The 26,857-nt window shown below is 48.7% G+C and overlaps 1 protein-coding gene across 1 annotated transcript in view; it reads left to right on the top strand.

The window, feature by feature from the left end:
* CPAMD8 (C3 and PZP like alpha-2-macroglobulin domain containing 8) overlaps positions 1-26,857 on the top strand; it is a gene marked incomplete at its 3' end in the record, with an annotated part of 43,556 nt that overhangs the window by 10,700 nt on the left and 5,999 nt on the right. The window contains exons 8-34 of the mRNA XM_053372887.1: positions 1,951-2,064; positions 3,279-3,363; positions 3,486-3,594; positions 4,313-4,540; positions 5,177-5,347; positions 5,987-6,115; positions 7,332-7,634; positions 8,019-8,372; positions 8,916-9,065; positions 9,215-9,373; positions 10,335-10,477; positions 11,224-11,286; positions 12,627-12,858; positions 13,361-13,514; positions 14,679-14,818; positions 15,930-15,981; positions 16,660-16,958; positions 19,244-19,469; positions 21,071-21,247; positions 21,815-21,896; positions 22,015-22,171; positions 22,560-22,634; positions 23,941-24,106; positions 24,919-25,005; positions 25,255-25,391; positions 26,133-26,288; positions 26,544-26,606. Of these exons, the coding sequence (XP_053228862.1) occupies positions 1,951-2,064; positions 3,279-3,363; positions 3,486-3,594; positions 4,313-4,540; positions 5,177-5,347; positions 5,987-6,115; positions 7,332-7,634; positions 8,019-8,372; positions 8,916-9,065; positions 9,215-9,373; positions 10,335-10,477; positions 11,224-11,286; positions 12,627-12,858; positions 13,361-13,514; positions 14,679-14,818; positions 15,930-15,981; positions 16,660-16,958; positions 19,244-19,469; positions 21,071-21,247; positions 21,815-21,896; positions 22,015-22,171; positions 22,560-22,634; positions 23,941-24,106; positions 24,919-25,005; positions 25,255-25,391; positions 26,133-26,288; positions 26,544-26,606 (4,211 nt within the window). The remainder of the gene's footprint in view (positions 1-1,950; positions 2,065-3,278; positions 3,364-3,485; positions 3,595-4,312; positions 4,541-5,176; positions 5,348-5,986; positions 6,116-7,331; positions 7,635-8,018; positions 8,373-8,915; positions 9,066-9,214; positions 9,374-10,334; positions 10,478-11,223; positions 11,287-12,626; positions 12,859-13,360; positions 13,515-14,678; positions 14,819-15,929; positions 15,982-16,659; positions 16,959-19,243; positions 19,470-21,070; positions 21,248-21,814; positions 21,897-22,014; positions 22,172-22,559; positions 22,635-23,940; positions 24,107-24,918; positions 25,006-25,254; positions 25,392-26,132; positions 26,289-26,543; positions 26,607-26,857) is intronic.

Here is a 26,857-nt window from a genome sequence, read left to right as displayed (position 1 = left end):
GGACATCTGGATCTGTAAGAAATTTGAAACAAGAGTTGGAGCCCCCCATAGGCTTTGCGTTCAAGTATGGAAGACTGGCTGGAAGCAACAAGGATTCTGCTGGGCCGGAGCCCCTCCGAGACTTGGGGTTTAACATTAAGGACCATCAAAGAGACCGGCAGAAAGGAACTGAGAGAGATAAAAGGGCCTCGGACGTGAGGTCTCCAGGCTAAATAAATAACATAAAGACTGATGGACATTGGTTGGGGACTGGAACCGGGAAAAAGGGCGGGTGGAGGTTGGGAATCCAAAGGGTACATAAGGATAATTTGCTTTTCTTTTCATTTTTAATTAGTGGTAAGGAAATTGGGTAAATCGTGGAAGGGAAATTTTGGTCGACTTTAGGAAAAAGGTTTAAGAACAATTAATGAGGTATAAGTATTGATGTGTGTTTTTAATAAGGTAAAATTGGTTTCTTCTTTTTTAAATTAATTGAAAATAAGATTGTAAAAAATAAATGGAGGAAATGGAAAAAAGAAGCAAAGTAAAATAATGGTATGTTAGAATAAATGTATAAATTAAGGTAAAGAAATAAGTTAAGGACTTGCTGAACTGATAATTTAAATTGGAATACAAGAAGGGGAGGTGTGAGGAGGTCTGAGAAATAAGGTTAAGAACAATAAGTATGAATAACTTTATGTGTTTCTTTTCTATTTTTTCTTTTTTTGTTGTTTAATTTTGTTATGTATTTTTGTATCTTTCTTTTGTTTTGTTTATTTTTTGCTCTTGTTTAATTCTTGAAAATGCTAATAAATATTTAATAATAAAAAAAAAGAGAAAGGTTGTTTTCTGCTGCTCCAGAGAAGCGGACACGGAGCAATGGATCCAAACTACAAGAAAGAAGATTCCACCTAAACATTAGGAAGAACTTCCTGACAGTAAGAGCTGTTTGACAGTGGAATTTGCTGCCAAGGAGTGTGGTGGAGTCTCCTTCTTTGGAGGTCTTTAAGCAGAGGCTTGACAACCATATGTCAGGAGTGCTCTGATGGTGTTTCCTGCTTGGCAGGGGGTTGGACTCGATGGCCCTTGTGGTCTCTTCCAACTCTATGATTCTATGATTCTATGATTCCCAAACTACAATTCTGCACCTTTTGGAGCTGATTGGAAGTTGCAAAAAGACCTTTGGGGAACACGGCAAAGGTTTATTGACTAAGTCAATCGTTCAGACCGTGGCCCAAAAATTGTGGGGGGAAATTTCCCCCCATCTCTTAGAATAACCGGACAAGATTTTGCTATCAAACCAGACGTTTGTGATTTTATTAGGACGACATTCCCACAAAAGAACTGCTTGGAAGGTTTTCTGGAAGAAAACAACAACCAGGCAATAGCATGTATTTTTGGTAAACTGTTTTGTCAAGACTATTTTACTGTTTGGACAATCAAGCAGCATGCAATTTTTATTTTAAAACAGGTTTGTAAAAATAAGACGGGGGTGCATTTTAATAGGCAATTTCCCTTTTAAAAACAACGTATGTTTTGAACTGCCGGTTTTTTTGGGGGCGGCGTTTTGTGTGTGTGTTTTAGATCTGCTCGCTTTTGTAATCCAACCTCGGTGTGTATATTTTAGGATTTGTGCAACTGGGGTTTTAAGGTTTCGAAAAGGAGAAAAGAGAAAGAAATAGGAGCCAACCTCTTTTCTCCCCCTCTTTTTCTGAAGCGACCCAGCGCCTTTTCTGCCAAACGTTGCTGACCATCCCCTTTTTTCTCTGCCGCAATACGCATGCCAACCAACACTATCATGACTTTCCAAATCTAATAAATCTGTATTTTATAAATTTTATCCATTCCCTGATCCAGCCAATACGAGAGGCTTCATAATATAATTTCACATCTGGCAAGGAGAAGCCTCCTCTATCTTTAATATCTGGTAATAACTTATATTTTATTCTCGGCTTCTTACCCCGGCCGCAGGCGTCCTCAACGTCAGCTTCCCTCTGTCTGACCAGCCTGTCTTCGGAGAGTGGGTCATTTTTGCCGCATTGCAAGGCCAGGTGTACAACAAGACCTTCGAAGTCCAGAAGTATGGTGAGATTTTGGCGCAGCGGCTGGTGGAATCGCTGGTGGGGGGCAGAGCCTTCTTTTCTTATTTCATATATATCGTTTTTACTAATTCTCCAATCTTTCGAAGCATTGATCGGCTTTTATTATTATTATTTTAATTGTGCAAAGTTTATTCTGTCTGTCACCAAATATTGCCGGAACAGAGTTTCCGGATAACCAGTCTTCATCAACCAATCTTGATCAATTCTTCACCAGCCAGATTTGTGAGAATTAATACGAGAATTTTTTAAAATTTTGTTGTAAATTTAAAAAAATTCGGAGCTGTAATTTGGAATTTATGGATGTGGTTTGATTCGATGTGATTGGCCGGTTAATAAAAATTAATTTTTTTAAAAAAAGAGAATTAATACGAGAAGGATGCAGTTCAGTTTATTAACAAGCTGAAATTACAATATACACTGCGTCTGTATAAAATAAAATGCATAATGCAATATGTACAGCTAAAATACACACCCAAACTTGCATGTAAGCAGATATGAACGCTGTAGAAAATATACTCTGGATCAGTGTTCATGTGATACTGTGGTCACTGGTGCTGGTAACAAATTGTAAAGAACATAATATACTTTCATAATATAATTTCAGCCACAGATGAAACTAATATACTGTAAAGGAAATTAAAGACACAGCACAACATTCACAGCAAGAATGCCAGCTGGAAACAGTCCCCCATCCAGTCAGTGGATCATGGCAGATCATGCAATTAAATAAAACAATGACAATCTAACCCATCGTCATCCATATTATTTGATATTTCAGTATTTATAGCAGAACTTGTCTATTCTAATAGGAGTTCTGGTTTCTCAATATGATTTTGCAAATATTTTTTTAACACCTTCCAGTCCTTGTCTATCTTCTCTTTTGAGATCCTTCCAATTTTTCCCATTGCTTTGGACATATTTTAATACTCCAATAATTTGGCAAGCCACTCTGTTTTGGTCGGTATTGTACCACTTTTCCAATTTTTAGAATTTTTAGAAGTGGAAATTCAACTCAATTCCCCCCGGATGAACAGAGTTGAACGAGGGAAAAGGCTGCTTCGATCTCATTGGGGAGGGGGTCTCAAGAGGCCGGCCTGGGAGACCCCCCCTTGGGCCTGACCCCCTTTGCAGAGGGGCTTTCGGGACGCCCCCCATTGGCAGCGGTCAACCTCTCCCCTCCCTCCTCTCCCCCACCAGTTTTACCCAAATTCGAGGTGCGCATCGACCCCCCGCGCTATATCCGGGACCTCAGCGCATGTGAGAAAGCGACCGTCCACGCCAGGTGAGGATAGGGTCGGGGGGGGGATGTGTATGCAAGGACCTTGGCCGGCCGCGGAGGGCAAAGGGTCCGGAGGTGAGGGCCGGATTGGGGCCCCCTCTCTGAAGCCGCTCCTTTCCCACCAGGTACACTTTTGGGAAGCCGGTCACCGGCCGGCTGACCATCAACATGACGGTCAACGGAGTCGGCTACTACAAGCATGAGTCCGGCCACCCGGTCCTCAAAACCATGGAGGTGAGCGGTCAAGGGGGTGATGGACAGCGGCTTGAGGAACGGCGGCTAGAACCTTTTCCGGCCATTTTTTACAAGTATTATAATTATAATTCTGTGTGGAATACAGTGGTACCTCGGGTTAAGTACTTAATTCGTTCCGGAGGTCCGTTCTTAACCTGAAACTGTTCTTAACCTGAAGCACCACTTTAGCTAATGGGGCCTCCCGCTGCTGCCGGAGAACGATTTCTGTTCTCATCCTGAAGCAAAGTTCTTAACCCGAGGTAATATTTCTGGGTTAGCGGAGTCTGTAACCTGAAGCGTATGTAACCTGAAGCGTATGTAACCCGAGGTACCACTGTATTTTTCGTTTTCTTCTCTTCGTTCTCCTGCGGCGATCCAGAGATGTTGGCGCTTTCAATTTCTGCACACAAAGGCAAATTTCAATGTGTCACAACTAAGGCAAAGGGAGATCTAGCCTTCTGCCATAATAATAATAATAATAATAATAATAATAATAATAATAATAATAATAATTTATTTATACCCTGCCCATCTGACTGGGTTTCGCATTAGCGCCGGGCAGGTACCCCAAATTCCCTTCTGGGCTCTCACGACGGTGCCAACTTTGACCTCCGGCAGCCTCCCCGGGGTGAGGGCTAGGGAATGCCCCCCACAGACCCCAGAGAGGCTCTGCTGCCGGCCAGTGCGGGTGACACTGACCCTGCGCTCCCTCCGTCAGATCGACGGCTCTGCAGATTTCGACGTGTGCGTGAGTGACATGATGCCGGCCGACGTCCCTGAGCATTTCCGCGGCACCGTGAGCATCTGGGCAACCGTCACGGGGGCCGACGGCAGCCGCCAGGTCACCTTCGACGACTCCACACCTGTCCAGAAGCAGCTGGTCGACATCAAGTACAGCAGGGGGACACCGAAACACTTCAAGCCGGGCCTGCCGTACAGGGCCAAGGTGAGCGCTGAGCGTCTTTCCGAAAATAGAGCGGTCCTAGGACGTCCAGAAGGAAGGAATGAATCTTTACTTGCATCAGCCGTTGGCCAGGGCAATAAAACAAAAACACGATATACTAGACATAGGCGAACGTGGCCCTCCAGATGTTTTGGGACTACAACTCCCATCATCCTTAGCTAACAGGACCAGGGGTCAGGGATGATGGGAATTGTAGTCCCAGAACACCTGCAGGGCCATATTTGCCAATGCCTGGCACCCCCAAACTCAGCCCTCCGGCTGTTTTGGGACTACAACTCCCATCATCTCTAGGTAACAGGACCAGCAGTCAGGGATGATGGGAGTTGTAGTCCGAAAACATCTGGAGGGCCAAGTTTGGCCACCACTGCTCTAGTTCAGGCATAGGCAAACTCGGCCCTCCAGATGTTTTGGGACTACAACTCCCATCAGCCCTAGCTAACGGGACCAGTGGTCAGGGTTGCTTGGCTGAACAACTTGCATGTTCTTAGATTCCTGTTTTGCGGTAATTTAACCCCCCCCCCACTTTTGGGGGTGGCGGCATTCCTCCCCAAGCCTCTCCCCACTCGCCGTAGTTGCTGGATCCGTCTCCCCCCGCCTCTCCTTCTCTCCCCCCGCCAGGTGGAAGTCACGTACCCGGACGGGAGCCCGGCGGACGGCGTGAGGGTCCGGGTCAAGGCTGAGCTCACCCCCAAGGACAACATCTACACCAGCGAGCTGGTGTCGCGCGGCGGATCGGTGGAGTTCGAAATCCCCTCCATCCCCTCGGCTGCCCAGTACGTCTGGCTGGAGGTGGGTGTGAGCCCCGGATGGGGCTGGGGGGCTCAGGAGACCCCCGCCAAAGGGCCGGGGGGGCAGCGGAAAGGCAGAGCGGGTGTCTCATATCTCTGGGGCAGGGGGCTGGATGATCCCTGGGCGGGGGGGAATCCCTCCTTTAAAAAAAAACACCACCTTTTCCCTTGTAATAATAATAATAATAATAATAATAATAATAACAATAATAATAATAATAATAATAAATTTTATTTATACCCCACCCACCCCAGCCAAGACCGGGCTCAGGGCGGCTGACACCAGGTATAAAAACAATGGATCAAAATACAACTGAAAAACAAGATCAAAACACAATATTAAAATGCAGCCTCATTTCAGTAGAAACGCAAATCAAAAACTATTGGGGGATGAAAACGTCAAATCTAGTCTTGTATAAGGCTATATCCCCCCCCCCGTTTTTTTTTTAGTTTAAAATTGGGGGTCTTCTTATACACGGAATGTTGCCATTGTTTATTTCTTAATTTGGGGCTCAAAAAATATAGACGGAGAAATATGGTATATTTGTCTCGGGGAGGGGGTCCCTTCTATGATTCTAAGAGGCGAGGGGGGGGAACAGATCAAACCTGACCTCCCTGCCTCCCTCTCCCCCCCCCCCAGACCAAAGTCACGGCCCTGGGAGGGGCGTCCGCCGGGGACCAGTACCTTCCCAGTTTCCTCTCCATCAGCGGCTGGTATTCTCCCAGCAAGTGCTACATCCAACTCCAGATGCCAGAACGGCCTTTCCAGGTGAGACTCTCCCCAGTTGCCAAGGTTGGGGGGCTGGGGGGGTTGGTTTGGGACCCCCCTCAATGGCCCTCCTCCGCTTGGAGCCACTCATCTCCTGGCATGGGGCGCGCTGTGGGTTAAACCACAGAGCCTAGGACTTGCCGATCAGAAGGTCGGCGGTTCGAATCCCCGCAATGACGGGGTGAGCTCCCGTTGCTCAGTCCCTGCTCCTGCCAACCTAGCAGTTCGAAAGCACACCAGTGCAAGTAGATAACTAGGTACCGCTCCAGCGGGAAGGTAAACGGCGTTTCCGTGCGCTGCTCTGGTTCACCAGAAGCGGCTTAGTCATGCTGGCCACATGACCTGGAAGCTGTACGCTGGCTCCCTCGGCCAGTAAAGCGAGATGAGCGCCGCAACCCCAGAGTCGGCCACAACTGGACCTAATGGTCAGGGGTACCATTACATTAAAGGGGAATTACCAGGAAACTTATTTTAGAGGCTTAAACAAGCCTGGCAAAGACGTTATCCGCTGTATACGTTTAAAAAGGGGAATGTTACTCTTCTGAATTGTATAAATTGTTAACACAAGTTGGGAAGGATATAATTGAAGAATATATCCTCTCCTGCCTCCCTGAACGTTCCCACAGTCAGGATTTAAGCATGATCCCTTGGTAGGAACTGTTATCTTCTTTTCATCTCTGGGCAGAAATCATTTGAGCCGCTGTCGAGTGGCGTACATAAACAGACACAGATAAGTATATGAGAAATATGTCACACTCTTTGCAACTGCCACAAGGAAAATTAGAGCAAATTATATAGCCAAGATAGCCACCAACTGTAAAGGAGATGAATTTATTTGACCCTAAGCTATATTCTATCTTTATCACCAAACTCCGAATATAATTGCACATTGTATTAATTAACAGTATTTTTTTTAATATATTAGTGGCCGTGTGGTGATTTTAGCCTATCAATTTTATTCTTTAACGTCTTAACCCGTATATTAAGGTACTTTTATAGCTCTGTTTAGAGTGGGTAATGTCTTGATAATATAAATGTTTTAAGTTTTTTGTATTAATCCAGCATATTTTCTTTTAATTGTTGAATGGTTCTGTGTACATTGCGGCAGCTTTTGGCTATGTGTAATAAAACTGACTGGCTGAAACAAGGTGTTTTTGGGGGGCGTCTTTGGGGATCTCTGACCCCGATATCCCTCAAATCCCTTCTCTCTCCCCAGGTGGGTGAAGAGGCATCCGTCGTGCTGAAGTCCACCTGCCCGTGCAATTTCACCCTCTACTATGAGGTGGTTTCACGGGGGAACATCGTCCTCTCGGGGGTGCAGCCCTCAGACGTCACCCGACAAAGGAGCAAGAGGGATGTTCACGGGAGCGGAGGCGTCACCCACGTCCCAGGCACGGCTTTGCGGCAGGGCCGTCTTACCCATAGGCGCAAGGGGTGCGGGGCACCCGGGCACCAGGCTCTCAGGGGCGCCAGGCCAAGAGTCCGGGGCCCGAGAGTTGAGTCTGGGGAAGAGGCACAAGTTCGGGGGTGACCGAGACGCTGAGGCGACTGACCGACTCCACCCTTCTGCCGCCTGGGACTGGGCAAACTCGGGGTGCCAGGCAGATATTTGCACCCCGGCGCCATGTATCCTTAAGACGCCCTGATTTGCAGTTCGGTATCGGGGGGGGGGGAGTTTCCAGCCGTGCCCCCCTCTCTCTCCTTTTCAAAATAATTTTTATTAAGTTTTGCAAGCAAAAAGATTGGTGCCAGTTGAGTGCGGATGGCAAGCACCCAGTTGTGTCTGGCTCAGAGGTGTCTAGGGGGCATCGGAGGGGCTCTGTGGGAAAGAGACGTCCCTGTGGGGGTCTCTTAGCTGGGGGCCCATTTCCTGGGTGCCCCTTTGAGCTGGGGGAATGCGTAGCATTGGGGGTGGTCTAGATGGCCCTTGGGGGCTCCCTTCCGAGTCTGTGGTTCTGCAAAGGAACCCCAAAGGTCTTGGGGGTCTAAGGGACCTGCTTTGTCCAGGGCCTTGCAAATCAATGTGTTTAATTTGACGGCATCATCCGGATACAAGATTGCTGCCTTTCTACCCCTCCCCTTAGGCCCGACGGCCCCTCCTGCGCCCGAGATGAACACCTGCGTCACCTCGGTCCGCTTCTCCGTGACCCCCAAGATGGCCCCCCTGGGACGCCTCCTTGCCTACTACGTTCGGGAAGACGGGGAAGGGGTCACCGACAGCCTGCAGTTTGCTGTCAAGCCCTCCTTCGAGAACCAGGTAGCGGCCGTGGGGGCTCTGGTCTGGATGGGGCTTCTTCATCTTCTCCTCCTCTTTCTCCTTCATCCTTTCCTTCAACATCTCTTTCATTGCCTTCTCCTTCCCACTGTGTCCTCCTCCTCCTGTTCCTCCTCCATCTCCTCCTCCTCCATCATCCTTTTCGTCTTCTTCTCTTTCTTCTTCTTCGTCATCATCTCCTTCGCTTTCCTCATCTTCTCCTTCATCTCCTCCTCTTTCTTCTCTTTCTTCTCCTTCTTTATCATCTCCTTCACAAGCTTCTTCTCCTCCTTCTCCTTACCTTCAACATCTCCTCCTCCTGTTTCTCCTTCATCTCGTTCTCTTTCTTCTCCTTCATCACCTCCTTTGTCATCTTCTCCCCCTCTGCCATCTTCTCCTTCTTCTCCTTCATCTTCTCCTTCATGAGCTTCTCCTTCTTCTTTTCCTTCTTCTCCTTTCCTTCAACATCTCTTTCATTGCCTTCTCCTTCCCCACCATCTCTTCCTCCTCCACCATCATCTCCTTCTCCATTTCTCCCGCCACCAGGTTTCCGTGGCCTTTTCCACCAACGAGACCCGGCCGGGAGACACGCTGACCCTCAAGGTGTCCGCAGCCAAGGGGAGCTGCGTCTGCCTGGCCGCAGTGGACAAGAGCGTCCACCTCCTCAAGCCGGGCTTCCAGCTGACCACGGACCAGGTGAGTGCTGGTCCTCCACATCTCCAAACAGACGTCAGGTGACACTCAGGTGACCCCAAGAAGGGCTGTCTCCCCGTGGCAGAGACCCTGCTTGGCATGCAGAAGGCCCCAACTTCAACCCTCAACGGCCGTTCTGTCTCCCGCCGCAGATCTTCCAGGAGATGGCGGACTACGACGTATCGGACGCCTTTGGCGCCGCCAAGGAAGATGGGCATTTCTGGTGGGCAGGGATGTCCTCCCGCCGGCGCCGTTCCTCCATCTTTCCCTGGCACTGGGACATTACCAAGGATGCCCGCTTTGCGTTCACGGTGAGGGGGGATCTTCCTGCCTGTTTGCTTGCTAAACTAATCGGGGAAAGTCGTAGGTTTGCATACAAAAACGCACGGAAACGTCATTCGCGCCGGCCAGCAGCCATAGCAATAAAACAGAAATGGAACATACAGTGGTCCCTTGGTTCTCAGACTTAATCCGTTCCAGAAGTCCGTCCCAAAACCAAAGCGTTCTCAAACCAAGGGGCACTGCTTTCCCATAGAAAGGAATGCAAAATGGGTTAATCCATTCCAGACTTTTAAAAACAAACCCCTAAAATTTAGCATGGATTTTACTATCTAACAAGACCATCGATCCATAAATGAAAGCAATAATCAATGTACTCTATTATAAAATGAATAAGGCAGAACTGTAGATGATAAAAATTACAATTTCCCCCTCCTTACTAGCGCCAATGACAGTCATTGTTTGGACGGGGGGCTTTTATCCATTTCCAGAGTCACACAATCAATCAATCAGTAGCTGAACTGGGTTCCACACAGTCACAAAAATAAATAGCAAAACAAAAGCGCCAAACTTAATCTGTTCCGGAAGTCCGTTTAACTTCTGAAATGTTCGGAAACCGAGGCACGGCTTCTGATTGGCGCAGGCGCCCCGGAAACAATAGCCGACAGCCGCATCAGACGTCCAGTTTCCAAAAAACATTCAGAAACACTTCCTTCCGGGTTTCTGGCGTTTGGGAACCAAGGCGTTTGAGAACCAAGGCGTTTGAGAACCAAGGTCCCACTGTATATCTATATATATTCCATGGCTGTTCCTTGGTGCTCTGCCAAGTGGGCCTTCCCGGGAGGAGACTTTGGGGGAAGAGGGAGAACGTCCGCCTTTCAGGCACAAGATCCCACCTTCGATCCGTCCAAGGCTGTGATTTAAACCAACCTAAGAAGGACCATGGACCCTCTCTCTCTTTTCTTGTGTCGTTTGCGGCTTGCCGCCGCCCAGGAAACAGGCCTAGTGGTCATGACGGACGTGGTCAGTCTCCACCACCGGCAGCACGGAGGGATGTACACGGACGAGGCCGTCCCGGCTTTCCAGCCCCACACGGGGACCCTCGTCGCCTCGGCCCCCTCCCGGGTGGCACCCAGGTAAGCGAGTCTGTGGGCTTGGAGCAAAGGTTCAAACGTACCGTATTTTTCGCGCCATAAGACGCACCTAGTTTTTAGAGGAGGAAAACAAGGGAAAAAATATATTCTGAACGAAACAGTGGATGTATGATTTTTGTGGTTCATGCTGTGGCCACAGACATGTGAGTTTGGGGTAGCCCAATGCAAAAATCCCGAGGATCCATGTGGATCCGTGCTTTGCAACCACATTTTTGCGCCATTGCGGCCCCAGGAAACAGTGGATGCATGGTTTTTTTGGTGCAGGCTGTAGCCATGGACATGCTAAGTGATCTGATGGTGAATTTGGGGTGACCCAATGCAAAATTCCTGAGGATCCATGGGCTTTTACCTCCCTGCTCCCAGGCAGCCTCCTTTATCGCTAGCGTCCCTTATCTCCCTCCCAATCGCTTGCCGATCGGCTGTTTCCTTTCAACACCCCCTTCCATCTTGTTTGCCTTAGTGTCTTTTCCTTAGCTGGAGCAGTTTTTTGCTCCTCCTTTTCTTCTAATTTCTCTCCTCATTGCTTTAGATGGTTAAGTCCAGCCGGGGATGGTTTGGGGAGCTGGCTAAGAGCTGCTGGTTTGAATTCCCAGAATCGTGGAGATGGAAGGGTGGCGGGTTAGCTGTGCGCATTTGACCCCACAAAAGTCCTTCAAACTCACGGTGCCTTTCGCCCCCTGCCTGCCCTATCCAACCTTCAACCCTCCTGTTTCTCTTTCCACTCACAGAGCAGATAAGAAGAAAAGGACCTTTTTCCCCGAGACGTGGCTGTGGCGCTGCTTCAACGTCAGGTAGGTTTTCGGAGCCGGGCACCACACTGGCAGACACCGGGGTTCATCTCTTGAGGGTCTTCTGGCTGTTCCCTCCCTGCGAGAAGTGAGGTTGCAGGGAACCAGGCAGAGGGCCTTCTTGGTGGTGGCCCCTGCCCTGTGGAACACCCTCCTATCATATGTCAAGGAAATAATTAACAACTATCTCACTTTTAGGAAACACCTGAAGGCAGCCCTGTTTAGGGAAGTTTTTTAAACGTTTGAGGTTCTACAGCGGTTCCTTGGTTCTCAAACTTAATCCGTCCCGGAAGTCTGTTCCAAAACCAAAGTGTTCCAAAACCAAGGCACACTTTCCCATAGAAAGGAATGCAAAACGGATTAATCCATTCCAGACTTTTAGAAGCAACCACCAAAACTGCAATTGAACGTGGATTTTACTATGTGATGAGACCATCGATCCATAAAACAAAAGCAAGAATAAATGTACTGTACTATAAAAAAATAAGGCAGTATTGTAGATGATAAACATTAAAATTTATTTCTTCTTCTTCACCTGCACTGATGATGGTCATTTGATGGGGGGCTTTTATCCATTTCCGCAGTCACACAATCCATCAATTGAAGATGGATTTTACTATCTAACGAGACCATTGAGCCATAAAATGAAAGCGATAAGAAATCTACTGCAGTCACACACCTCAGTACCTGAACTGGGTTCTTCCACACAGTCACAAAAACAAAACAAGAAAGAGCCGCAAAAAAACAAACAAACCACAAAATAAATAGCAAAAAAACAGACAGACCTCAGCATAGCACTCAAATCGGAAGCATAGCACTCAAAACAGAGTATGTTAACTTCCGAAAAAGGTTTGCAAACCGGAACACTTACTTCTGGGTTTGCAATGTTCATATTCCAAGTTGTTTCAGTACCAAAGCGTTTGAGAACCAAGGTAACACTTTATTGTGTTTTTAATGTTCTTAGAGCGGCTGGGGCAACCCAGCCAGATGGGTGGCATACAAATAATAAATTATTATAATATTGTTATTATTCTGGCGGTTCCCTCCCTGCGAGAAGCGAGGTTACAGGGAACAGGGCAGAGGGCCTTCTCGGTGATGGCGCCCTCCTGTCAGATGTCAAGGAGATAAAGAACTATCTGGCTTTTAGAAGACATCTGAAGGCAGCTCTGTTTAGGGAAGTTTTTAACATTTAAGGTTCTATTGTGTTTTTAATATTCTCAGAGCGGCTGGGGCAACCCAGCCAGACGGGCGATGTAGAAATAATAAAATTATTATTATTATCGTTGTCCCCATGACTCCTTCCTGGCCCCCCGGCTCTCTTATCTCTCTCCCTCTCGACGCAGCGACATCTCCAGAGAAGCCCAGCTGCGGGTGGAGACGCCCGGCTCCATCACCACGTGGCTGGCAGAGGCCGTGGGCATCTCGGAGGAGAAGGGTCTTGGCCTGGCCCCCCAAGCTCAGCTGAAGACCTTCAAGCCCTTCTTCGTAGACTTCTCCCTGCCCTACAGCGTCATCCGTGGGGAGCAGACCAAGGTCCCCCTGACCGTCCACAACTACCTGCCCGTGTGTGCGGAGGTGAGAAACCCCGGCGTCCTTCCCAGTCTGGGAACGGCAAGGAAGCAAGGGGGTAGCGTGGTGTAATGGTTAGAGTTTTGGCCCAGGGTTCAAATCGTAGGCAGGCAAACTAGGGGCTGGATCCAGCCCAATCGCCTTCTCAACCCGCGGATGGTCCAGGAATCAGCGTGTTTTTACATGAGTAGAATGTGTCCTTTTATTTAAAATGCATCTCTGGGTTATTTGTGGGGCAGAGGAATTCATTCATATTTTCACCCCAAAAATATGCCTGGAAGAGATCGTGCCCTTCTGAATTTGCTTGCAAGGAATACCACTCGGAAACCTTTGAACAGGGCAAGATTTCGGGATTTTAATGCGTTGTGCACAAAGCTACCCCGGGGAAGAGCCCGGGGGACTTTTCTGCCTTTTCGGGGCGGGTTGGTCTAGATGTCCTTTGGGGGGTCCCTCTGCGATTCCGCTGCACCCAAGCCGACAGATCCCTGCTGCCCTCATTTCTGCGCAGGTCCACGTCAAGATCTCGGTGCCCAAAGGGATCAAGTTTGTCGGCCACCCCGGGAAGCATCTCTTGACCCGGAAGAAGTGCGTCGCCCCCGGGAAAGCCAAGCCGACGTCCATCGTCCTGGCCTTCGCTGAACTGGGGCACAGCAACATCACAGGTGCCGTTAAAATAATATATATGAGGGTTTATACAGTGGTACCTCGGGTTAAGTACTTAATTTGTTCCAGAGGTCCGTTCTTAACCTGAAACTGTTCTTAAGCTGAAGCACCACTTTAGCTAATGGGGCCTCCTGCTGCCGCTGCGCCGCCGCCACCCAATTTCTGTTCTTATCCTGAAGCAAAGTTCTTAATTTCTGGGTTAGCGGAGTCTGTAACCTGAAGCGTATGTAACCTGAGGTACCACTGTAAAGGAAAACAGAAAGGTTATTGTCAAATGCCTTTGTTTTGTCCAAACGGAAAGATCCAAGCTAAAGGCAAAACAGAGAACGAAAAGAGGAAGGAAGGAAGGAAGGAAGGAAGGAAGGAAGGAAGGAAGGAAGGAAGGAAGGGAGAGCTAGAGAAAATGGAATAGGAAAAGATTTAAAAGAGAGAGAAAGAAAAGTTAAGTAGCTAAAGATCTTCTGATTCTTTGTCTGCTATATATAAGCAATATTCACTTCGCTCCTAATAAAGCCCCTTTCTATTAATCCTTGTCTTCTTCTTCTTCTTTTAATTTTTATTTATACTTTTTAGGTTTATACATTTCATTAACTTTGCAGTCATTTTAACATTTCAAAACTTGGAGTTCCTTCCCCTTCTTTCTGCGGCTCCTTAAATTCATTTCCTCATATCTTCTGCATATCCAAATTCATTTAATTTGCCCATGTAATTATCTTCATTAAACATATACGCTTTCATAAAACGGCAGGCTGTTCCAATAATCCCGCCAATGTCTTTATCTGTTTGCAATTTATCTGCAAATACTCCTTAAATCATTTCCATTCTTTTGTATAAAAAGTTTGTTATCTTGATTTCTTCTTCTTCCGGTAAGTTTCGCCGTTAATCCTTGCCTTCAATCCTCAAACCCAAATGCCATCACTCCCTTTTTCTTTCCCACGCCGAAAGTCTACGGGAGCTTTTCCCGTCATTTAACTGTGACTTTTCTCCAGTTAAATGTGTCTGTTTTCGCCGTTTCTCAGCTCGGTCCTCTCATTTTGGCCACCCTCCATCCCTTGCGGTCAGCATCGGGTCTTTCCATCTGGACGCATGTCAAAGTCTCGCCGCCGTGATTATGGCTTGGTGACGACGACGGCCGTAATTGGGATTTCCGCTTTGTTTTTTAGCCAAAGCCTTTGCTTACGCCGGGAGCTGCTGCCAGGACGGCTCTCCGTTCGCCAAGAACGGGAGGCACCCTGAGGACATCTATCCCGACAAGAGGATGCCGATCGGGACCGACTACGTCCGGAGGAGCATCTTAATCGAGGTGAGCGGACGCCAGCAGCAGGGCCTGCCCAGTGTTGGCCCCTTAATTTTTTTTCCTGAGTGCAGAATGAATTAGGGGCGAGACCCGATTCAATGCACCACATTCTCTTAGATTCCCCTTTGCACAGCAGACCTCGCCAACTGATGCTGAGCAAAATGTTGGACCTCCAGCCCATAACTCCGAGAAGAAGCCAAACGAGGTCTCTCCTGGCAGACCGGGACAAAGATATCCCTGCTTCCTTTTTAGCCACAATTTTACCCAAAAGGATTCCCAATGAACCATCCTTGTTGGGGAACAGGCAGGGCAAAGCACACGATCACAGCCTTACGACCCTGGTCCTTTTCATTATCCTGGTGATTTTAAATGTTTTATACTGTGATGCCCGTAAAAGGATTTGATTTGATTTGAATCTCTACATTGTTCTTTTGCTGTGATCATTAAACACTCTTAAACTGGCAAGGGACAATAATTGCTTTGGTGTTAATAATAATAATAATAATAGTGATAATAATAATATTGGGCGGCTTCCAACAAGAGATTAAAAATACATTAAAGCATCAGTCATTAAAAGCTTCCCTAAACAGGGCTGCCTTCAGATGTCTTCTAAACTTCAGGTAGTTGTTTATTTCTTTGCCATCTGATGAGAGGGCGTTCCATAGGGAGGGCGCCACCACCGAGAAGGCCCTCTGCCTGGTTTCCTGTAACTTCACTTTGGAGGGGGCCAAAAGTAGGCAAACGGCCCCAGAAGGAGCACACTGTGTCCCCCCAAAGAACACCCCATATACCTCACAGGCGGCTTAATATTTGCAAGGAAAACGCCCTCCATTGTTCTGCAAGCCTGAGCTAAAACCTGCTCACACTGCCCTGCCTCTTAACCCCAAGATGATATTGGGAACGGCAACTAAATTTAGCAATTTTTGCACACAGGCAAGATCTTTGTCTCCCAATGTGTGCACACAAAAGCGGACTGGGGAAACGTCAAGCTCATCTTTATGACCCTCGACAGCTTCACCCGTTGACCCTTTTAATTATCCCAGTGGCCTGAAATGTTTTATACTGCCATGCCAATAAAGGTATTTGATTTATCAGCGTTTTTCTTTTCTTTTCCCAGGCAGAGGGCCTCACCCGGGAATACACCTACAGCGTCTTTTTCTGCCCTAACGGTAAGTTTGAGGAGCAGAATATATCTCCGCCATAGACGGAAGAGTTTTCCCCTTCCGGGTACGGACAGGGGTCATTTCGGAGCCGCCGACTATTCTGTCCTGTCTCTCCCATGCCTGACCAGGTGACTTGATTCAGTAAGCAGCCTTCCCCCCCCAAAAAAACTCTGGCATTCTTGGGTCTTGTGTTCGAATTGTGATGCCGCCTGGTGCGCAAAGGGGTCCGTTGTGGAGCTGGGTACATGTGTTGCCTTTACGTGGAGAAAGACCCCTGTGGGGAAAATAACCCTGCTCCCCATTTTAGTCCCTGACTAGAGAAAATCCAGGGACGCGGGTGGTGCTGTGGGTTAAACCACAGAGCCTAGGACTTGCCGATCAGAAGGTCGGCGGTTCGAATCCCCGGGACGGAGTGAGCTCCCGTTGCTCGGTCCCTGCTCCTGCCAACCTAGCAGTTCAAAAGCACACCAGTGCAAGTAGATAAATAGGTACCGCTCCGGCGGGAAGGTAAACGGCGTTTCCGTGCGCTGCTCTGGTTCGCCAGAAGCGGCTTAGTCCTGCTGACCACATGACCCGGAAGCTGTACGCCGGCTCCCTCGGCCAGTAAAGCGAGATGAGCGCTGCAACCCCAGAGTCGGCCACGACTGGACCTAATGGTCAGTGGTCCCTTTTCCTTTACTTTAGAGAAAATCCACATTTTCACCCCCAACAAATACGAGTACCAGTACGTGAGGAAGCCAGCCTGGATGGGGCATTTTGAGGTGTCCGTCAAAGCCCACCACAACGCCCACCTGGTGCTGTCGGCCGGACCCCACGACATGGCCGAGATGACGGAGATCGTGATCGGGGGCCGCCAGAACACCAAGACCTGGATCTCGACCAGCAAGATGGGGGAGCCCGTGGCCAGCGCAGAGACGCCCGCCATCCTCTCCTGGGACGAGTTCCGGAGCTTTTGGGTCAGCTGGGCCAACGGGGTCGTCCAGGTGGGAAATTTGGGCATCTTCGGAGGGGGGGCGAGGTTGGGAGGGGGTTTCTAGAAGCCCAGAGAGCATCCCTGACTCCACAGAAATTTTCTTACCGGGGGGGGGGGAATTCAGCCGATATATATTTTATTTTATTTTATTATTTTATTTTACTTTACTTTATGTTATTTTATGTTATTTTATGTTATTTTTATTGTGCTTTTAGATTACTTTATTTAACTTCAAAGGGAAAGAAGAAACGTAACACAAAACCATCCATTGCAAATAAACATCGAAAAATTGTCCATATCTATTACACCTTATCACCTTCTAGTTCCATTGACTTCCCGCCAGCTCCATCTAGCTTTAAATTTATATTTAATAATAATAATAATAATTTATTTTCTAGTTCCATTGACTTCCTGCCAACTCCATCTAGCTTTAAATTTATATTTAATAATAATAATAATAATTTATTATCTAGTTCCATTGACTTCCTGCCAACTCCATCTAGCTTTAAATTTATATTTAATAATAATAATTTATTATCTGTACCCTGCCCATCTGGCTGGGTTTCTAGCGCACTGTTTGTGTCTATATTAAATAACTAAGTCTGAAGGCAGACATAGTTACAAATATGTACATGTGGATCTGCCCCATATGGGGAGATAATCCCAGTGCTTTTAAGATCTAGCAGAGCAGTCCTAGCTAAAAGCTGGTCAGATGAAGAAGGAAGTCAAAAAGAGAGAGAGGTGCTGCGTGACTGGTCCTTTTATTACCTGGACAGGTAAGGTCACATGCAAAAGGGAGGATGCTCCAGCCAGGAGCAACAGGAAGTTTCGACCGGCTGGACCAAACATTCCCTCGCATGTCTTCTCTAGCATCGCAAGGAATGTTGTACTTGACTGCCTCTCACGGATCACATCCCGTACAGAAGCTCCTCAAATCTTACTAAATATATATCTTGTGGGAACGTTCAGGGTGGCAGGAGAGGATATATTGTTTATTCATATCCTTCCTAGCAAGTTCCTTTACATAGCAGAGTTACACCCCCCTTTTTACATGTACAGCAGAGAGCTTGTCGCAGGCTCGTGTGAGCATCTCATTATTATACAATTCGGTCTGTCTTCAAATTGAATTGTACGTTCCTGGTAAGTTCTCTTGAATCCCTCTTAAAAGAATAAAGATGCCACAATCTTATTCAAAGTCAATAAAGGAAGTTTACTCACATCAGCTCACGGTTGGATTCCTGAAGGCAGACTTAGTTACAAAGATGTAGATGTGGATCTGCCCCATTTGGGGGAATAATCCCAGTGCTTCTAGGAGCTAGCAGAGCAGTCCTAGCTAGAAGTGGGTCAAACGAAGAAGGAAGTCAAAAAGAGGTGCTGCGTGACTCGTCCTTTTATTACCTGGACAGGTAAGGTCACATGCAAAAGGAAGGATGCTCTAGCCAGGAGGAACAGGAAGTTTCGACCGGCTGGACCAAACATTCCCTCGCATGTCCACTCTAGCAAAACAAGGAATGTTGTACTTGACTGCCTCTCACGGATCACATCCCACAAGCAACGGTTGGCCAAAAAGGCTCTGGGTCATTTCCAGCCAAAGAGGGCGACAAAAGGGGGTTGGCCCCTCTTTCCTTCTCTTTTCCTCTTTTCAAAACCTTAAAACCCCATTTGCACTAATCCGAAAATACACACACCGAAGTCGGAAGACAAAAGCGAGCGGACCTGAAAACAAAAACAACAAAACTCAAGTGTACATAAAATCGGCAATTCGAGATGTATGTTACAGTGGTACCTTGGGTTACATACGCTTCAGGTTACATACGCTTCAGGTTACAGACTCCACTAACCCAGAAATAGTACCTCGGATTAAGAACTTTGCTTCAGGATGAGAACAGAAATTGTGCTCCGGCGGTACGGCAGCAGCAGGAGGCCCCATTAGCTAAAGTGGTGCTTCAGGTTAAGAACAGTTTCAGGTTAAGAACGGACCTCCGGAACGAATTAAGTACGTAACCAGAGGTGCCACTGTATTTTTAAAAGGGAAATTGCCTGTTAAAATCTTATTTTTCATGCAAAAGGAAGGCTGCTCCAGACAGGAGGAAAAGGAAGTTTTTGACCGGCTGGACCAAACATTCCCTCGCGTGTCTTGTCTAGCATCGCAAGGAATGTTGTACTTGACTGCCTCTCACGGATCACACTTAATGAAACGGTTGGGATTTGTCCCCTAATGTGAGCCCCTCGATGGGACCCCGGAAGCAAAAGGGGAGTTCCTGATGGCCTGTGTGTCTCCCCCCATCCCCGCAGGTGGGCCACGGCCCCTCCGCCCTCAACGAGTCGGTCATTGTGAGCTGGGCGCCCCCCCGGCCGCTGGACGTGAAGTACGTGGGGTTCTCCACAGGCTGGGGCTCGGTCGGCGAGTTCAAGATCTGGAGGAAGAAGGAGGCGGACGAGAACCACAATGAGGCGTTCACCCTGGGCGTCCCTCACAACGTCATCCCCGGGTCGGAACGGGCTACCGCCTCCGTCATCGGTACTGGGGATGAGCTGGGAGGGTGCCTAATCCCTGCATGTTTGCTTGCTAAACTAGTTGGGGAAAGTACCGTATTTTTTGCTCTATGTTGTTGTTTAGTCGTTTAGTCGTGTCCGACTCTTCGTGACCCCCTGGACCAGAGCACGCCAGGCCCTCCTGTCTTCCACTGCCTCCCACAGTTTGGTCAAACTCATGCTGGTCGCTTAGAGAACACTGTCCCACCATCTCGTCCTCTGTTGTCCCCTTCTCCTTGCGCCCTCCATCTTTCCCAACACCAGGGTCTTTTCCAGGGAGTCTTCTCTTCTCATGAGGTGGCCAAAGTATTGGAGCCTCAGCTTCAGGATCTGTCCTTCCAGTGAGCACTCAGGGCTGATTTCCTTCCGAATGGAGAGGTTGGATCTTCTTGCAGTCCATGGGACTCTCCAGAGTCTCCCCCAGCACCATAGTCCAAAAGCATCCATTCTTCGGTGATCAGCCTTCTTTATGGTCCAGCTCTCACTTCCATACATCACTACTGGGAAAACCAGAGCTTTAACTATACGGACCTTTGTTGGCAAGGTGATGTCTCTGCTTTTTGCTCTATAAGACTCACTTTTTCCCTCCTAAAAAGTAAGGGGAAATGTGTGTGCGTCTTATGGAGCGAATGCAGGCTACACAGCTATCCCAGAAGCCAGAACAGCAAGAGGGATTGCTGCTTTCACTGCGCAGCGATCCCTCTTGCTGTTCTGGCTTCTGAAATTCAGAATATTCTTTTTCTTGTTTTCCTCCTCCAAAAACTAGGTGTGTCTTGTGGTCTGGTGCGTCTTATAGAGCGAAAAATAGTTGCCGGTTTTGCATACAAAAACAAACAGAAACTTCATTCGCACCGGCCAGCAACGATAGCAATAACACAAAAATGGAACATACAGTGGTCCCTTGGTTCTCAAACGTCATCCGTTCCAAAACCAAAGCGTTCCCAAACCAAGGCACACTGCTTTCCCATAGAAAGTCATGCAAAACGGATTAATCCGTTCCGGACTTTTAAAAACAACCCCTAAAACAGCCATTTAGTGTGAATTTTCCTATCTGACGAGACCATCGATCCATAAAATGAAAGCAAGAATCAATGCACTGTACTAGAAAATAAATAAGGCAGTATTGTAGATGATAAACATTGAAATTTATTTTTTCGTCTTCACCTGCACTGTTTGGATGGGGGGCTTTTATCCATTTCCGCAGTCACACAATCCATCAGTAGCCGAACTGGGTTTCCACACAGTCACAAAAACAAGTGAACCGAAAAGCCTCAAAAACAAAAACGCAAAATAAAGAGCGAAAACAAACATGCCTAACTTAATCCGTTTGACTTCTGAAATGTCCGGAAACCAAGGCGCAGCTTCTGATTGGCGCAGGCGCCCTGGAAACAATAGCCGACAGTCGCGTCAGATGTCCGGCTTCTGAAAAATTGTTCGAAAACCAGAACAGCCACTTCCAAGTTTCAATCGTTTGGGAGCTGATTTGTTCATGAGCCAAGGCGTCTGGGCACCAAGGTACCACTGTATGTAACGTTGGGGAAATGCAAAATAAAAGGCATAAATTTCTGTCGTCTTGCCTGCCCGCAGGGGACGTGATGGGCCCGACTCTCAACAACTTGGACAACCTCTTGCAACTGCCTTTTGGCTGCGGGGAGCAGAATATGATCCATTTTGCGCCCAACATCTTCGTCCTCAAGTATCTGCAGAAAACGCGGCAGCTCAGTGCCGAGGTGGAAAGGGAGGCGACAGATTACCTGCTGCAAGGTTAGAGCTCCATGGGGCAGCTTTATTTATTTCTCTCTTTTTTTAATTAAATTTTCCGCTTTACAATTTAAAATGCTCCTTTTTAAATCCTGGAGATATCCAAAACTCCCTTTCTTCTCTTTCCACGGTTCGTTTTGCACATCATAAATCCCTGCATATTTTGCATAAACTGCGCCGTTCGGGTATTCCATTGTTACAACCACCGTGGCTTATTTACGCTGGTAAATTTATCTCAATGCAGCCAACGTTTTCAAGTGTACACTATTTCCCCCCATATATTCAATAAACATTTTCCAGTCTTCTGCAAACTTAATTTTATAATGAATGATTTTAGAGTGTTGTTTGTGTCGTACTTTTGTACTGTTTTATTGTTGTTAGCCGCCCTGCGCCCGGCTTCGGCTGGGGAGGGTGGGATATAAATAAAAATTATTATTATTATTATTATTATTATTATTATTATTATTATTATTATTGATCTCTTATTCTATATGTTAAGTCCATAAGCTGCTCATATTCCTTCCTTCTTCTTTTTGTCTCTCATGGATCCTGTCCCCACTGTCTCCGCAGGGTACCAGCGCCAGCTGACCTACAAGAGGCAGGACGGATCCTACAGTGCCTTTGGCGAGAGGGATTCCTCGGGGAGCATGTGGTAAGGGTGCAAGCGGGGTCCTTTGCGGGGAAGGGGGACCGGCTCCCCGTTGGCACCGGCTGCTCGGGGTGTGTGTTTCCGGGTGCCCAGACGCCGCCACCCTCCTCTCTCTTCGCAGGCTCACCGCCTTTGTCCTAAAGTCCTTTGCTCAGTCGCGGGGGTTCATCTTCATCGACCCCAAGGAGCTTTCGGCCGCCAAGGACTGGCTCATCCGGCACCAGAAAGAGGACGGATCGTTCCCAGCAAGAGGGCGGATTTTGAACAAGGACATTCAGGTATCGGAAAAGGGGCAGGAGGCCGGGGCAAACGCTAAAAACGCTGTATTGTTTTTATACATGATTGGGAGCCGCCCAGAGTGGCTGGGGAAACTCAGCCAGATGGGCGGGGTATAAATAATAAATTATTATTATTATTATTATTATTATTATTATTATTATTATTATTAGGGCTGGCCGATAACCTGGTTTTCGGCATCGTGATATGTCGCCAGCTAAACATCGCAGCCCACTGGTATATCACGATATATCAATACACCGGGCGTGTTGTACACGTAAAAATATGGTATCACGGTCAACCTCTTGGTATGTCGCGATATATTGGTATACTGATATATCGCGATGTCTGCCAATTTGGGGTTTTTTTTGTGTGTTTTTCAAATTCCAGGGAGGAGTCCACGGGAAGATATCGCTGACGGCGTACGTGGTCGCCACCCTGCTGGAGACAGGAGTCGCCTCCGAGGTAAAACTCAACGTTAAAACTTGGAGGGGGCTGGGATTCCCTTTTGAGGGGCGCTAAGAAGCCAGGGTGCGGCGGGTGGTGCGAAAAAAGACCCCCAGACTTTGAAAACACCTGCTCATCTTGATCTGTTAGGAGAAAGGACCCTGGGGCAGTGGCTGGGCGATCCGGAATGGACAATAAAAGGGGGGTGATAATCTCATTCCTCAAGTCTTTATCAAGAGGACAAGCCAGAAGGGCGTGCGCCACCAATTCGGGACTGCCGTCTCCACAGGGACGTTTTCCGTGTGGCATCTGTTGGCATCGTCCCTCAAGTCCAGCCAAGGGCAAGACATTCAATCTTGCGAGAGTCAAAGCGTGTCTATATTTTAGGATTGCTCGGTTATGCAGATAGGGCACCAGAGAGTCAAAAAGGGAAGAAAAATAGCCATGCCATGGGCAAAATTTCTTGATTGTGGCCAAGTTGTTCCAACGCTCAGTATCATTTAGGCCAGGCTTAGGCAAACTCGGCCCTCCAGATGTTTTGGGACTACAACTCCCATCATCCCTGACCGCTGGCCCTGTTAGCTAGGGGTGATGGGAGTTGTAGTCCCAGAACATCTGGAGGGCCGAGTTTGCCTATGCCTGATTTACGCGCTGACAAATTGGCCTGTTTGCTTTGCTGGAACCCAAAGTGAGCAGCTGTTGTGGGGATAACCCCCCGGAGTGAAGTTTTTTGAGGACGATAATTTTAGCAGTTCAAAGAAGGACACTGACAAACTGGAACGTGTCCAGAGGAGGGCGACCAAGATGGTCAAAGGCCTGGAAACGATGCCTTATGAGGAACGGCTAAGGGAGCTGGGCATGTTTAGCCTGGAGAAGAGGAGGTTAAGGGGTGATATGATAGCCATGTTCAAATATATAAAAGGATGTCACATAGAGGAGGGAGAAAGGTTGTTTTCTGCTGCTCCAGAGAAGCGGACACGGAGCAATGGATCCAAACTGCAGGAAAGAAGATTCCACCTAAACATTAGGAAGAACTTCCTGACAGTAAGAGCTGTTCAACAGTGGAATTTGCTGCCAAGGAGTGTGGTGGAGTCTCCTTCTTTGGAGGTCTTTAAGCAGAGGCTTGACAACCATATGTCAGGAGTGCTCTGATGGTGTTTCCTGCTTGGCAGGGGGTTGGACTCGATGGCCCTTGTGGTCTCTTCCAACTCTATGATTCTATGAAAGAATCCCTGCCGGGTAAAAACCTCAGAGGACGGGGGACCTGAGAGTCCGCCGGATTTGGGGTTTTCTTCCTCCGCTCTCACCTTCCTTCCCGGCATAGGAAGAAAAGAGTTCAGTGGCCAAGGCCAAGCACTTTTTGGAATCCAACTTCTTCTCGGCCGAAGACCCCTACACGGCCGTGCTGACCGCCTATTCGCTCACGCTCCTGCGAAGCCTCTCTGCGCCCGCTGCCCTGCGGAAGATGAACGCCATGGCGCTCACGCAAGGTGAGGCAGCCGCCCGCCCGCCTTATTCTATTTTACCTTATTTATATAATTTTCAAGAGTTTCCAAATTTAACATCGAACGAAAGCCGTTGAAATAATCACTCGGACTTGCCGATCAGAAGGTCGGGGGTTCGAATCCCCGCAATGACGGGGTGAGCTCCCGTTGCTCAGTCCCTCCTCCTGCCAACCTAGCAGTTCAAAAGCACAAAGTACAAGTAGAGAAATAGGTACTGCTCCAGTGGGAAGGTAAACGGTGTTTCCGTGCGCTGCTCTGGTTCGCCAGAAGCGGCTTAGTCCTGCTGGCCACTTGACCCGGAAGCTGTACGCTGGCTCCCTCGGCCAATAAAGCGAGATGAGCGCCGCAACCCCAGAGTAGGTCACGACTGGACCTAATGGTCAGGGGTCGCGGATGACTCTGGGGTTGTAGCGCTCATCTCGCTTTACTGGCCGAGGGAGCCAGTGTACAGCTTCCGGGTCATGTGGCCAGCATGACTGAGCCGCTTCTGGCGAACCAGAGCAGCGCACGGAAACGCCGTTTACCTTCCCACCTTAGCGCTACCTATTGATCTACTTGCACTTTGATGTGCTTTTGAACTGCTAGGTTGGCAGGAGCAGGGACCGAGCAACGGGAGCTCACCCCGTCGCAGGGATTCGAACCGCCAACCTTCTGATCGGCATGTCCTAGGCTCTGTGGTTTAACCCACCGCGCCACCTGCGTCCCAATGTGGGTTTGCTATGCCCAATAAAGGACTGACTTTAAAAAATAAAATGAAAGGATTCCGGGTTCCCCCTGACCCATCTCCTGTTTTCCAGACGGCTTCACTCACTGGAGTCTTATGGGCACCCTGGCGACGGACGAGGACACTTTCATGGGCTTCAACGACGGGCTCTCCCAGTCGGGTGAGTCTGCAGTTTGCAAGGGCGAAATGTTAATAAGAGAAGGGTCTCCCTGGAGGGCTTTCCTCTGGGGTTGGGGGGGCATTTGAGGGTAGCGGGTTCGAATTCTGCAAAGACGTGGAGAGCGGGTTGGTGTAAAGCCAGGAGTGTAGATTGCTGGAGGGCAGAAAAGGACTATTGACTGGGGGGGGGACACACGCCGTGGGTTGCCCCTGCCCCCCAATTTCCCTCTCTTCTGCGCCCCCCCTGCAGTGGTTTCAGCCGAAGTTGAGATGACAGCTTACGCCCTCTTGACGTACACCGCCCTGGGGGACGTGGCGTCGGCGCTGCCTGTCGTCAAATGGCTGTCGCAGCAGAGGAACGCCCTGGGGGGGTTTTCCTCCACCCAGGTGAGCACTGTCCGAATCCGAGAGGGGAGGAAAATGCCCAGAAAAGGAGGGAGCCCCCTAAAGGAGGGGGTGGGAAGCGCGGCAGCAGGGATCATCAGGTCGGGGACCGAGGGGTTAATCGTGCCGGGGGTGTGGCGGAGGAAGGGTTGCCCGGCAACCGGTCAGAGCAGCATGATGCTTGCTGCGGTCGTTTCATAGCTCAGTTGGGAGACCGGGAGAATCTGAACCGTGGGGTCGTGTGTTCGAGTCTCACGTCGGACGAACGTTCCCTTGCATCGCAGGGGGTTGGGCTAGATGACCGTTGGGTCCCAACTCTGTGATTCTATTATTCATTTGCACAGCACTTTTTTTGGGGGGGACGCAGGCAAACAAGCCTTTCAATAGTCACAATCCAGTAATTATGTGGTAATGGATGCGCCAAATGTTTGGATGGACTATTTTGTTCCTGCAACAGCGGTTGACTTTTCTTATTTGTGGAAAGGCTTGGTTTGGCTCTTTGATTGGCGACTTTCTCTAATTTTGTCCATGCAATATGAGTTGATTATTATTATTTTTGTGTGACTCCATTACGTATTTTCTGTTTAAGAATTGCGAAATAATGTGTCTTAACAAATACTTTGTTCCAACATTATTGTTGCCTGCGGTCGCTTAGAGTTGCAAGTGGGTTGGGCTGGATGATCTCTGGGGGTCCCAACTCTGTGATTTCTTTTTATTCTCCCCCCCCCCTGCCACCGCCCACAGGACACCTGCGTGGCCCTCCAGGCTTTGGCCGAATACGCCATCCTCTCCTACGTCGGAGGCGTCAACCTCACGATCTCTCTGGCCTCCACCAACTTGGACTACCAGGAGACGTTTGAGCTGAACCGGGGCAACAAGAAACTGCTGCAAACAGCCAGGGTATAAAAAGGGGTTTCCCACCCCGGGGGGGGGAGTAGAAGGGGCTCTGGGCCGCTGGGGACCCTGCCTTTCGCAGGGGGCGCCCGGTCTCTGCCTGGGGGTTTGCGGAGAGGGTCAGCGGTTCGATTCGCACGGTCCTGGGTTCGTTTTCCGACGATGCCCAACGGAGCTGCAAAAAACGTCCTTCCAGGCGTGAATTCCTGCTGCTGCTGCCAGCCCATGTGGGCAATACTGAGGTCTATGTTTCCTCAACAGATCCCTTCGCTCCCCACGGGGCTGTTTGTGAGCGCCAAGGGAGACGGCTGCTGCCTCTTGCAGGTGAGGGTTTCCCTGGACTCGGGGTCTCCGGTTCCTGGGCTGGGCCTTGTTCTGTATCCTACCACCCCCTAAAGAAATCAGAACCCCGGGAAGCTGCTGCCAACCTGTGCAGACAATGCAGACCCAAATGGAGCGAGGGCGTAAGGCTCCGATTTAATTAAGCCCTTTCCGGAGAACGGTGAGGACTAGCCCCTTGCTCTGTTTTCAGTGAGGACGCCTGCCTGGAGTGCAGAAGGGTCCCAGGTGCAATA

This window comes from Podarcis raffonei, chromosome 18 (assembly GCF_027172205.1).
Source record: "Podarcis raffonei isolate rPodRaf1 chromosome 18, rPodRaf1.pri, whole genome shotgun sequence".
Lineage (NCBI taxonomy): Eukaryota > Metazoa > Chordata > Lepidosauria > Squamata > Lacertidae > Podarcis > Podarcis raffonei.
The sequence above is the reverse complement of the archived record's forward strand: the minus strand, read 5'-3'. Positions and strand labels throughout refer to the sequence as shown.